The sequence below is a fragment of the Cyprinus carpio genome, chromosome B12 (genome assembly GCF_018340385.1).
Source record: "Cyprinus carpio isolate SPL01 chromosome B12, ASM1834038v1, whole genome shotgun sequence".
In the NCBI taxonomy this organism is placed as follows: Eukaryota; Metazoa; Chordata; class Actinopteri; order Cypriniformes; family Cyprinidae; genus Cyprinus; species Cyprinus carpio.
In genome coordinates, this window is record NC_056608.1 from 4792043 (window position 1) to 4804236 (window position 12194).

The 12194-nt window shown below is 46.4% G+C and overlaps 1 protein-coding gene across 2 annotated transcripts in view; it reads right to left on the reverse strand.

The window, feature by feature from the left end:
* Window positions 1-11709, reverse strand: part of LOC109082501 (integrin alpha-3-like) — a 28378-nt gene extending 16669 nt beyond the window's left edge. The window contains exons 1-4 of one of the 2 annotated variants that reach the window (XM_042735002.1): window positions 11443-11709; window positions 2073-2149; window positions 704-950; window positions 499-603 (exon numbers count right to left, since the gene is read on the reverse strand). In XM_042735002.1, coding sequence (XP_042590936.1) covers window positions 499-603; window positions 704-950; window positions 2073-2149; window positions 11443-11641 — 628 coding nt within the window. In that variant the 5' untranslated portion in view covers window positions 11642-11709. The remainder of the gene's footprint in view (window positions 1-498; window positions 604-703; window positions 951-2072; window positions 2150-11442) is intronic. The other variant, XM_042735003.1, reaches the window with a different exon arrangement.
* Window positions 11710-12194: the final 485 nt, after the last annotated feature.

The window sequence follows — 12194 nt, forward strand, 5'->3', positions numbered from 1 at the left end:
AAACAAAACAAAAAAACAAAACAAATAGATTGACAATAGTAAACAGCATTTATTTAAATGCAAATTTAAAAAAGCATAGCCTACATACAAACCTTATAAAAGCATATGAAGCAAATAAAAACATACTTAATATGTAACAATGATTAATCAAATTATTATTAAATGATCAGTATATCACTAAATAAATACTGCGCATATTAACACTAACTGAACTAAAAACATATATAAAACACATATAAATATATTCTATTATATAAAATGAAACAAATTTATAAGTGTAAATATATGTGCATGAATGTCAGAAAACATGCATTTATTGAAAAGTAAAGTAATGAATGTATGTGTGTGAAAGCAGAAATATATATGCATGTGAAAGGAAAGAGTAAGTGTGTGAGAGCAGAAATAGACATATGTGAAAAGAGAATGCAAGAGTGTGAGAGCGGCAGAATGAATTACGGCTTATACAGCCCCTCATTAAAAGCAAAATAAAGTACATACCAATATAGATGTTGAGTCTGTCCTCGCCTAGCTTTCCAAAGGTTATTTCATTGGTATCTCCAGGAAAATCTGAGTTGGGGTCTCTCTCTTTCATATGGACAGTTCCTACATGAATAGAAGAACCCCTTTTATTAACTATATGACCCTGAAGGATGATCTGACACAGAGCTGACACACCAGATTCGGTTGGTTTTCTCATACTCACCCTGCCACACAAAGCTGCCGGGCGTCCCAAAGTACACGTCATTCTCCGTCATGCCCCCTGAGATGCCCATGTTACACATGCCCTCCAGGTTCTGGTCATAGTTGAAGTCGCAGAGCTCGTAAGTGTCCGACTGCCAGTAATCAGACGGGTCGTAGGTCAGGTCGTTGCCCCGCACGTAACATTTGCCCACCATACGCTGCTGCTCCTCAGCACCCAGCAGTTTCTTTACATAGCGATGACCACATGCCTGCCAACATGAAAGAAGAGATAAACATGAGTTATTCTGATTAGTATCTGTCATTTTTTTTTATGATTATTTGAGTCTTATATATACATAAAAATATATACATTAAAAATATAAGGTCAAAAGTTTGGAATAATTACGATTTTTAATGTTTTTGAAAGACATCTCTGATACTCGAGGCTGCGTTTATTTGATCAAAAATACAAGAAAAACAGCAATACTGTGAAATATTATTACAATTTAAAATAAATGATTTTTATTTGAATATATTATAAAATGTAACTTATTGCTGTGATCAAAGCTGAATTTTCAGCATCATTACTCCAGTCTTCAGTGTCACATGATGCTTTAGAAATCATACTAATATGAGGATTTGCTTCTAAATTATTAGCAATTATTATTGATTAGCAATTTAATGACTATTTTCAATGTTGAAGACAGTTTTGGGTGATTAATATTTTTGTGGAAACCATGCTACATTTATTTATTTATTTATTTATTTTGGATTCTATTAATAGAAAGTTCCCAAATAATAATAATAATAAAAAATAATAAAAAATCCTGTTTACCCCAAACTTTTGAATGGTTGTGTATCAGTTTCCACAAAATTATCAAGCGGTAAAACTGTTTTCAACATTTATAAAAATCAAAACTGTTTCTTGAGCATCGAATCAGCATATTAAAATGATTTCTGAAAGATTATGCAAAGAGCTGATAATTCACAGAAATAAATTACATTTTAAAATATATTCAAACAGAAAACTGTTGTTTTAAATTCTAAAAATATTTCACAACATTATAACAAGTTTTACTGTATGTTATAAATGCAGCATTGGTGGTCATAAGATCTTTCTTATGATAAAAGATCTAATAAAAGATCTTAATAATTACAAACTTTTGACTCGTAGTGTAAAAGCACAGGACAAGCTATGAACATTGTCCCAGTCCACATAACGAAGGGTGGCCCACTAAGGTAATGAACTCTACTCCTGAGAAAAGCTTTTATTTTTATATATATATATATATATATATATATATATATATATATATATATATATATATATATATATATATATATATACACACACACATACATAAATGAACCAAAGATGACTCTGATCTCACCAGAACATGTCCTCCATTCCTCTGACTGGCCACGGTCACTCCCAGCCACATGCCCTCCACCATCTCTGTTGACTGCGCTGGAGGAGAAACACACCAAAAAGAGCATTTCTCTATCTCCAAATCTGAATGATGAGGCAGCAGCTTAAGAGAGATTCTCTAACAGAAATAATAACATAAGCATGCTTTTAAAAAGAGTATGTAAGCAATAAGGTACTCGAGGCCGTGCTGTATCGTGAATAATTCACTTCGCTTACCTCATAACAATTACAAAAATCCAACAACAAAACAAAAAACATCAAAACCAAAAGTATATTTTATAAAACATAAAACACACAACAAAAAATAAAAAAACCAAAAAACCAAAAACTTATCTATTGAAATGTTAATTTTTTTGAGCAAGCTCATTAAATGCTGTCCTTTCGATAAAATAGTTCCTGACAGCAACAGTAAAAGACAAGAGAATGTTCCGAACATGCCTCATCTAACGTTAATGGGGCTTAAATAAAAACAGAGAATAGGAGCTCTTATCACCCGCTGTCATTTATTTTTTAACACCATATATGATATTTTCTCAAACACATACAGGTAGGAAGGGTGGGGTCTCAAAATTAAAAAAGAAAGATTCAACAAAACTTCATTAAATGAATAACAAACAGTTAATTCTGCCGAAATTCATAAAAAATGAAACCATTCTGATGATAAATTAAACATTGCTCACGCTACAAAATTCATTCTTTAAGTTGTTAAGGTGGTTGCTAAGGGTGTTGCTCAGTGATACACAGAACTGTCGGGTGATGCGGTCACAGCTGTGCTGTATCGTGTTCCCTGATGGAGGGAACGGAGACGTTATATAAAACTAATAACGTCTCGGTTACGTACGTAACCCTCGTTCCCTGATGGAGGGAACGGAGACGTTATGTCGAACGACATATGGGGTCTCACTTGGGAGGCCAATCATCTCTGAGTTTAAGAGAAAACGCCAATGAAAATTGGCTAGTGGATTTAACATACCTGAGCCACTCCCCGTGCCTACGGGTATAAATAGGCGACAGGTGCATCCACTCATTCAGGTTTTACGCTGAGGAGCCGAGAACGTGTCCCGGCAACAGTGAATGGTTCAAGGTTGTGGCATGGGGACATAACATCTCCGTTCCCTCCATCAGGGAACGAGGGTTACGTACATAACTGAGACGTTCCCTATCTGTCGGTCACTATGAGTTATGTCGAACGACATATGGGGTCCTATGGAAAACGCCACAACCTGAACACCGTCACAACCCTGTGGCGCTGCAATTGTCGACAAGCCGCAGCGTGTCACAAAAGCTACGCTTAAGGTCGTGACCTTCCCAAAGCCCCAGCGCAAATTCACTGACCTTGGTACCGAAGGGGACCAAAAGGGTGAGTACATCGCTGCTGGAGAAGGCCATGCTGCTGTTCCGTCCACCAAAAAAGTTTTTGGAAGGGATTTCAACCTTCAGTGAAAGATTGCTTCAAATCTTCCCTATTTGTTCTTTCAGCTTGGCAGAACGATGGGGAAGCGAGCCTTAGGGAAAAGGTCGCTACGGAGACCACATCCTACCCGTAGGGAGGTGACATGTGGAGATACTGATATGGACTGACCCAGGGGGCAGTACTACATATGGAATGGGTCTCTGAGGCAGGTCCTACCTTGGAGTAGGGATGGAACAGCTGCCAGAAGAGACTGACAGAGCGGGTCTGTCAAGGGAAGACACGGGTTTACCAAGAGGGAAACCTTACCGTGGAAGAATACACATATGGGATTACCCGTAGGGAATCAAGCCATATGGACACCTAGCCCAGTACAGGGGCCGACCGGAACTCCGGGCATGCTAACACCAGTACTGGGCCTGGCGCCAGACTGCTCCGCCAAGTCTGACCGCCGAGGGTGCTGGAGGATGCTCGACCAGGGTACACCAACCGGGGAACTCTACTGGGAGAAGAAAGGCGCTCGCATCCCCGTGTTAGGGGGAATGGCGCAGCAAGCGTGACACCGAGCCAGTCCTTCCCGCCAATTACCTGTTACCCAACACACGGGAAGAAACTGGGTCTACACGAAGGTTGTAAAACCTCACAAAGGTGTTAGGTGTCGCCCAGCCCGCAGCTCGACAGATGTCTGCCAGAGAGGCGCCGTGCGCCAGCGCATAGGAGGAGGCCACACTCCGTGTGGAGTGGGCCCTCACCCCCAGGGGGCACGGCTCGCCTTGGGAATGGTACGCCAAGGCGATGGCATCCACTATCCAGTGGGCCAACCTCTGCTTGGAGACAGCCTTCCCCTTCTGCTGACCTCCAAAGCAGACCAGGAGCTGCTCAGAGCTTCTGAAGCTCTGGGTGCGGTCCACGTATATGCGAAGCGCTCTTACGGGACACAGCAACGCCAAGGCTGGATCTGCCTCCTCCAGGGGCAGCGCTTGCAGGTTCACCACCTGGTCTCGGAAGGGAGTGGTGGGAACCTTGGGCACGTATCCAGGCCGGGGTCTCAGGACAACGTGAGAGTAGGCCGGCCCGAACACAAGGCACTCTTCACTTACCGAAAATGCTTGGAGGTCCCCGACCCTCTTGATGGAAGTGAGCGCGACCAGGAGCGCTGTCTTGAGAGACAGGAACTTAAGCTCGACTGAATCCAGCGGCTCAAAGGGACCCCCCTGAAGTCCAGCCAGAACAATAGAGAGGTCCCAGGAGGGAATCAGGGGTGTCCTAGGAGGATTTAACCTTCTGGCACCCCTCAGGAACCCTAACGATCAGGTCATGCCTCCCCAGGGACCGGCCGTCCACTGCATCGTGATGGGCTGCAATGGCAGCCACATACACTTTCAAGGTGGAGGGTGACAGCCTACGCTCCAACCTTCCTTGCAGGAAAGAAAGCACGACTCTGACCGAGCATCTCCGGGGGTCTTCTCGGTGAGAAGAACACCAATTCGTGAACAGACTCCACTTCAGAGCATAGGCCTGCCTCGTAGAGGGGGCTCTAGCCTGAGTGATAGTGTCTACCACCGCCGGTGGCAGATCACTTAGGTCTGCCGCGTCCCATCCAGAAGCCACACGTGGAGGTTCCAGAGATCTGGACGCGGGTGCCAAATGGTGCCCAGCCCCTGAGAGAGGAGGTCCCTCCTCAGGGGGATGCGCCAGGGAGGGGCTGTCACGAGGAGCATGAGTTCCGAAAACCAGGTCCGGGTGGGCCAGTAAGGCGCAACCAACAGGACCTGTTCCTCGTCCTCCCCTGACCTTGCACAGTGTCTGTGCGAGCAGGCTCACTGGGGGCAACGCATACTTGCGTAGAGCCCGAGGCCAGCTGTGTGCCAGTGCATCCGTGCCCAGGGGGGCCTGGGACAGGGAATAGTACAGCTGGCAGTGGGAGGACTCGTGGTAAGCAAACAGATCTACCTGGGCTTCCCCGAATCGACTCCAGATCAGCTGGACCGTCTGGGGATGGAGTCGCCATTCCCCAGGGAAAGTGAGCTGTCGTGAGAGCGCATCAGCTGCACGATTGAGCTCCCCTGGGATGTGGATAGCGCGCAGTGACTTGAGCCACGTCTGACTCCAGAGGAGGAGATGGCGGGCAAGTTGAGACATGCGACGTGATCGTAGACCGCCCTGTCGGTTGATGTACGAAACAGCCGCAGTGTTGTCCGTGCGGACCAACACGTGCTTGTCCAGCAACAGCGGCCGAAACCGCCGTAAAGCTAGATGCACTGCCAGCAACTCCAGACAGTTGATGTGCCAAAGCAGTCGAGGTCCTGTCCAGGACCCTGAAGCTGCCTGCCCGTTGCATGTCGCGCCCCAGCCCGTTTTGGAGGCATCTGTTGTGACAACAACATGCCGGGACACTTGTTCTAAGGGCACGCCGGCCCGTAGAAAGGCAAGGTCTGACCAGGGGCTGAATTGGCGGCGACAAATCGGTGTGATGGTGACACGATGTGTACTGCGACGCCATGCCCCTCTCGGGACTCGGGAGTGCAACCAGTGCTGAAGTGGCCTCATATGAAGCAATCCGAGCGGCATGACTGTGGCTGCGGATGCCATATGCCCAAGGAGCCTCTGAAGGTGTTTTTCAGTGGTACCACTGTCCTGCCTCTGAAGGAACTCAGGCAGTTCAGCACTGACTGGGCACGCTCGCTGGTGAGACGTGCCGTCATACTCACCGAGTCTAACTCCATACCGAGATAAGAGATTCTCTGCGCAGGGGAGAGCTTGCTCTTCTCTCGGTTGACCTGAAGCCCCAACTGACTGAGGTGCCAGAGCACGAAGTCCCTGTGATCGCACAACTCCTCTCGGGACCCGGGCCATAATGAGCCAGTCGTCGAGATAGTTGAGGATCCTGATGCCCACTTCCCAGAGTGGGGCAAGGGCGCCCTCCGCGACCTTCGTGAAGACACGGGAGACAAGGAGAGCCCGAAGGGGAGGACTTTGTACTGCCAGGCCCGACCCTCGAACGCAAACCGCAGAAACAGTCTGTGGCAAGGGAGGATCGAGACATGAAAGTACGCGTCTTTCAGGTCGATCGCTGCAAACCAGTCCTGGGGCTGAACGCATTTGATAATGCGTTTCTGCGTCAACATCTTGAACGGGAGCTTGTGCAGGGCCCGATTCAAGACTCGCAGATCCAGGATAGGTCGAAGGCCACCGCTTTTCTTGGGTACGATGAAGTAAGGGCTGTAAAACCCCGTCCTCATCTCGGCTGGCGGGACCGGCTCGATTGCATCCTTCGCCAGGAGGACAGCAATCTCCTCGCGCAAGACAGAGGCGTCCCGGACTGCCACCGAAGTCTCGAGCACGCCATTGAACTTGGGAGGTCGCCGGGCGAACTGAATCGCGTAACTGAGTTGGACCATCCAAATAAGCCAGCGTGATGGGTTGGGCAGCGCAAGCCACGCCCCCAAACTCCGTACAAGTGGCACCAAAGGGACAGTCGACATACCCGCAGTGGTGCAGCGATGGGGAGCTGTGTCGGATGGCCCAGAAAGCATCGCGTTCCGAATCATCACAGCCACACTCCCCGTGTTCCCGGAGGAACTGGCCAGAGACGCGTGGAGAGGCGTTGCGTCTCCGAACCGCGACCTCTTGACCGCTGGCGAAGGGGGGCGTCGTGGGTGAGAATGAGGAGGCAGTGCGTCGCTCATCGTCAACCCACGAGCCTTGCAACTCGGAGGAAAGGGAAATTGCTCTTTTATTGAAAAAGTGGGTGCCGCCGGCCGTTGGACCAGCGGCGGAACAGAAAGAACGTAAACTGAAGATTCTCCACCCGGCCCTCCTCCGGGGGAAGGAGTGGCGCTGTTTCCGCCAACTCCTGAAGAGCAGTCTCCCACATCTCCGAGTTGCCCGTGTCAGGGCCGCTTAGTCGTCTTCCTCGAGGACTTCGCAGCCGGGAGTGACACGGGGGGCGCCGCTCTCCTGCGCGGGGCTCGACGCGCCGGCCTCGAAGAACTCTCAGCACGGGGCGGAGCTGGTGTGGAGGACGCAGGGGGGCGCCCACGGCGACGAGCAGGCTGAGGCGCTGCCCGCGACGGAATGGTGGCAACCGGAGAATCACGTCGGGGCAAGATGTGTTGGATGGCCTCAGTCTGCTTTTGCACTGCTGAGAACTGCTGGGCAAAGTCCTCGACAGTGTCGCCGAACAGGCCTGCCTGGGAGATGGGAGCATCAAGAAAGCGAGCTTTGTCGACGTCTCTCATCTCGGCCAGGTTTAGCCAGAGATGGCGCTCCTGGACCACTAACGTGGACATCGCCTTCCCGAGGGACCGCGCCGTGACTTTCGTCGCCCGTAAGGCGAAGTCAGTCGCCGTGCGCAGCTCCTGCATCAACCTCGGGTCGGTACCACCCTCGTGCATTGCTTTTAGCGCCTTGGCTTGATGTACCTGCAGGATAGCCATGGCATGCAGGGCAGAGGCAGCCTGGCCCGCAGCACTGTAAGCCTTGGCAGCCAGAGCCGCCGACAGCTTACAGGCCTTGGACGGGAGACGCAGACGATTCCTCCCAGTGGCGGCTTTTGTGGGCACAAGTGCACCGCAACCGCCCTCTGCACCTGGGGAACCTCTACGTACCCCCTGGCTGCCCCGCCATCGAGGGTGGTGAGGATGGAAGAGGGAGACGAGCGGCGGCTCTGGCCGTAAAAGGGGCCGTCCACGACTTCGTCACCTCTTCATGCACCTCCGGGAAGAAAGGAACCGGAGCAGAACGCAGTTGTGAGCCGCGCTCCGCGCCGAGAAACCAATCATCCAGCCGCGAGCGCTCAGGGCTGGCCGGTGTAGTCACCTCCAGCCCGATGCTCACGGCTGCCCGGGCAAGCATGGCTGACAACTCTAAGTCAGATTCGGCAGTGGCGACAACACCCGAGGGGGGCAGCCCCGCCGAATCCTCATCCTCAGAAGCCGATAGCCCATCCCCCGATGCTGCAATCGACATCTGATCCTCGGGCGGTGCACCGAAAGACACGCTGGGGCCGCCGTGAGACGGCTCAGCAGAATCAATCGGCAGCCGCACGGGACATGCGCTGCGGGAGGAGCGAGAGGTCCGTGGGGTGTGGCCCGGCAGAGAAGCTCTCACTGTCACCCTCAGATCTCCCAGAGCGCCAGCCGGCGGTCCTCTGCTCGAGCCAGATAAACCGGAACGGGTGGCGACAGAGGGGTCTGCTGCACTCCCCTTGAGGAGTGAGAGACGCGATCGCAGCGATGCCATGCTCATACGCCCACAATAGACGCATGAGTCATCCACGAGCGCTGCCTCAGCGTGTTGGACGCCCAGGCACTGCAGACAACGCTCGTGACCGTCAACCGCGGACAGGAAACGACCGCATCCAGAAGGACACGGACGAAACGGCATCTTGAAAAAGACGCGAATCGTCCGTGATTTGCTCTTTTAGGAACTGCTCTCTTAGCCGAAGCGCCCAGGGGAATCACTGCTGCAGGGACACCGCTGTAGTGCGCCGTCACGCCGACCAGGAACAGCTCTCCACAACACAAAGATGAAACGGCTTTGTAGTGATATCCCATCAACTACTCGGCTCCGAAGCAAAAATCTGAATGAGTGGATGCACCTGTCGCCTATTTATACCCGTAGGCACGGGGAGTGGCTCAGGTATGTTAAATCCACTAGCCAATTTTCATTGGCGTTTTCTCTTAAACTCAGAGATGATTGGCCTCCCAAGTGAGACCCCATATGTCGTTCGACATAACTCGTAGTGACCGACAGATAGGGAACTAACCGTTTTATAAGTAAGTGCATTATTTTTCTAATAATTCAACGGCCCGGAGTCAATTAGTATAACCGCTTATACTACGGTTACCACACCTCAAGACCTCCATCTGATGATTTATTCAAAGGGATTCGTCCGGTTTTTGTACTTAAATCGCTATTGTGAGTAGGACTATTTCTTCCGCATCTCATCCAGTGCCTCTTTTGTAGTAGTATAAAATGGAAATAATATACTTCAAATGAAGGCAATATTTTCAGACAGTAAGCTGCATGTTATTTACAATGCAATGAAAATGTATTGTGGTTTAAATGTGTATTAAATACAATTGGTTGAACTTAAAAGTGCTTTTTTGACCCACTTATGTAGAATTAAAGTGCATGTTTACATGTAATTTCATAATTACTTATGTTGTCTTTCAGATATGGTTATGCTCAATGTATTGACAAGCATCTATGGTAAAATAAAATATACTTTGCACTATAATATTATACTATACTATAATATATAGTAGTCAGCATTTGATCAAAAAAAGTTAATCAAAGTTGTCCTAAGACAAAAACGCATTTTGGTTTTAGGTTTTACGACAACTTTGATGAAAGGTTTTGATCCACTTCAAATGTTGACTTCTGTATTTAAATGAGGCATGTCATATTTCAATATTTGTAATTACACATTTAAAATCAAGTTTAGTACATTTCATTTTTAAGTCCGCGTGAACCGGAAGTTGCTGCCGACTTTATTTCAGTGTAGTGACGTATTTCCAGCTTAAACGGAATATTGAACAGAGGGCATGGTTTTATGTTTGCGCTCCTCCTCTCTGTCTCTCACTCATAGCAAGCTAACGGTTGGAGGGGTGTGTTTAACGATATTCTGCCCAAGCCGACAAACTGACGTCATCAGAAAAGGAATGCAATTCCAGAGCAGAAGTAAATGAAGACAAACTATTTTTCCAGCGAATTAACTTTCATGGATTAATTGTTTGCATCAAAACTAGCAAAGTGCGCTAGTAATGTAAATAAAGTCCATTTTGATTTCATGCGGACTTTAAATGTAATATCAAATAACACACTACAGTTAAAATTAAAATCAAGTATATTGTGGTTTATTATGTTAGTCAGCACACCAAAATAATATACTTCTTTCAAACGTACTTTGAAGTAAAAAAGTGTTTTTAGAAATACAGTCATGAAAGTTGCATTATCTTCTAGTACACTTAATTGATTTCATTAATATTATGTAATATATTTATATATATATATATATATATATATATATATATATATATATATATATATATATATATATTTCTAAGAGTGCAATACTATTTAACCACACTTCAATGTTGCTGTATGATTAATAAGGTATTTTTATGTTTGATTGTTTTTTGGGATACTTATCCACCTCACCAAGTACTAAAGCTAAAAAGCTAACAAGTACCTACTAAGCTAAGCAATGTCCATACTTTTAAAGTGTTACTAAACTGCTGTAAACCAGAACAGACATGCTCTGCATCTGCTCAAAGTAACTTTTATGTTACCCAGACTCAGACACTTCCTGTGCTGAACATATCATGTTAATTCTGAAGCAAATACCTGCCTGCAACATGAGCCAGTCAAGCCGACCTGACAGAGGAGGGAGAAAGGCAGGCTGGAAATGTGAAGATGAAGGTCTTTGAATAACATGGAGTGAGACAGCACTCAGACAGGTGAATTTTATGGTTGCTGTGTTGAGGCTTGTCTTAACTTTCACTTATGCCTAAAACAGGAGCAGGTATTTTGGGAAATAGATAGGACTGTCTGAGCGCTGATACGTGGATGTGAGACACATGATCTAATCTGTGAACTGAATGTCCTAAATTTGCCTTAGTCCTTTGATCTACGGCAACACTGTCAATGACATTCAGCTTCTGAAGCTAAAATGACACCATAAGTCAAATCTACATTCCAGTTCAAACATTTTTTTTTAAATTAAATTAATATTTTAGAAATTAATACTTTTATTTAGCAAGGACACATTTAATTAAATACATACTGTATATAATGTTACAAAACGATTTCTAGAATAAGCACACTTCTAGGTTTCAGAGAATCAATTCTTTTTTGATCAAATTATTTTTCCTGCTTTAAGCATAGATTTCTGATAAGTCATATGAATACCTACGTGGACTGATGAGGTCCATCCTCCCGCAGTCATGCTGGTCGATGGTGATGGGACAGTAATACACAGCTCCGGTTTCATTAATGTTGAATGTGCTGAGTTGGGGCTGGGCTTTTTCTTGGGGCGCTCCGACTAAGAGCCTACAGAGGAACAGAAAACACTCAATAAAAGATTTAAATCGATTTTTCTGAATACTATTCATCTATTTTCTAAATGCATATTATATTGTGAACAATTCACCAGTGCATGTTTAATTTACACAAAAATTGACCAGGACTCCTTCAGTCATTTACTCTGTTTAAACCACACGCGTGTGTTCATCTACTTCCACTCAACAACCGATTCATAGGACCACATTTTTTCTTTTTTCATTTCAAGAAAATATCTGTTGCTTGCTACTTTCATTTCAACGTGACTTTTAACCAAAATATGGGCCTTAACGGTAAATTATATGCATGTAAAAGTGGTCAACATGTTCTCACAACTGCTAATTAATTTTTCTCATTTCATTCGGTTGCGGAATAAACAAAATTTGGGTGATGAGAACCTAGAGTGCCAAATCTCAAGTGATTCTTGGAAAGAAAGTCATCTGTACAACCACTGGTCTTAAAAGTCTTACATTTGAATACACAAAATGATTAATTTTGTTCCTGATTTGGATCTCAATGAGGAAACAATTGATAAAATCCAGCACTCAAAGCACCATGCATAAAAAATGAACGCTGAGGGTAAATTTGTAAGTGCATGGTCTTAGT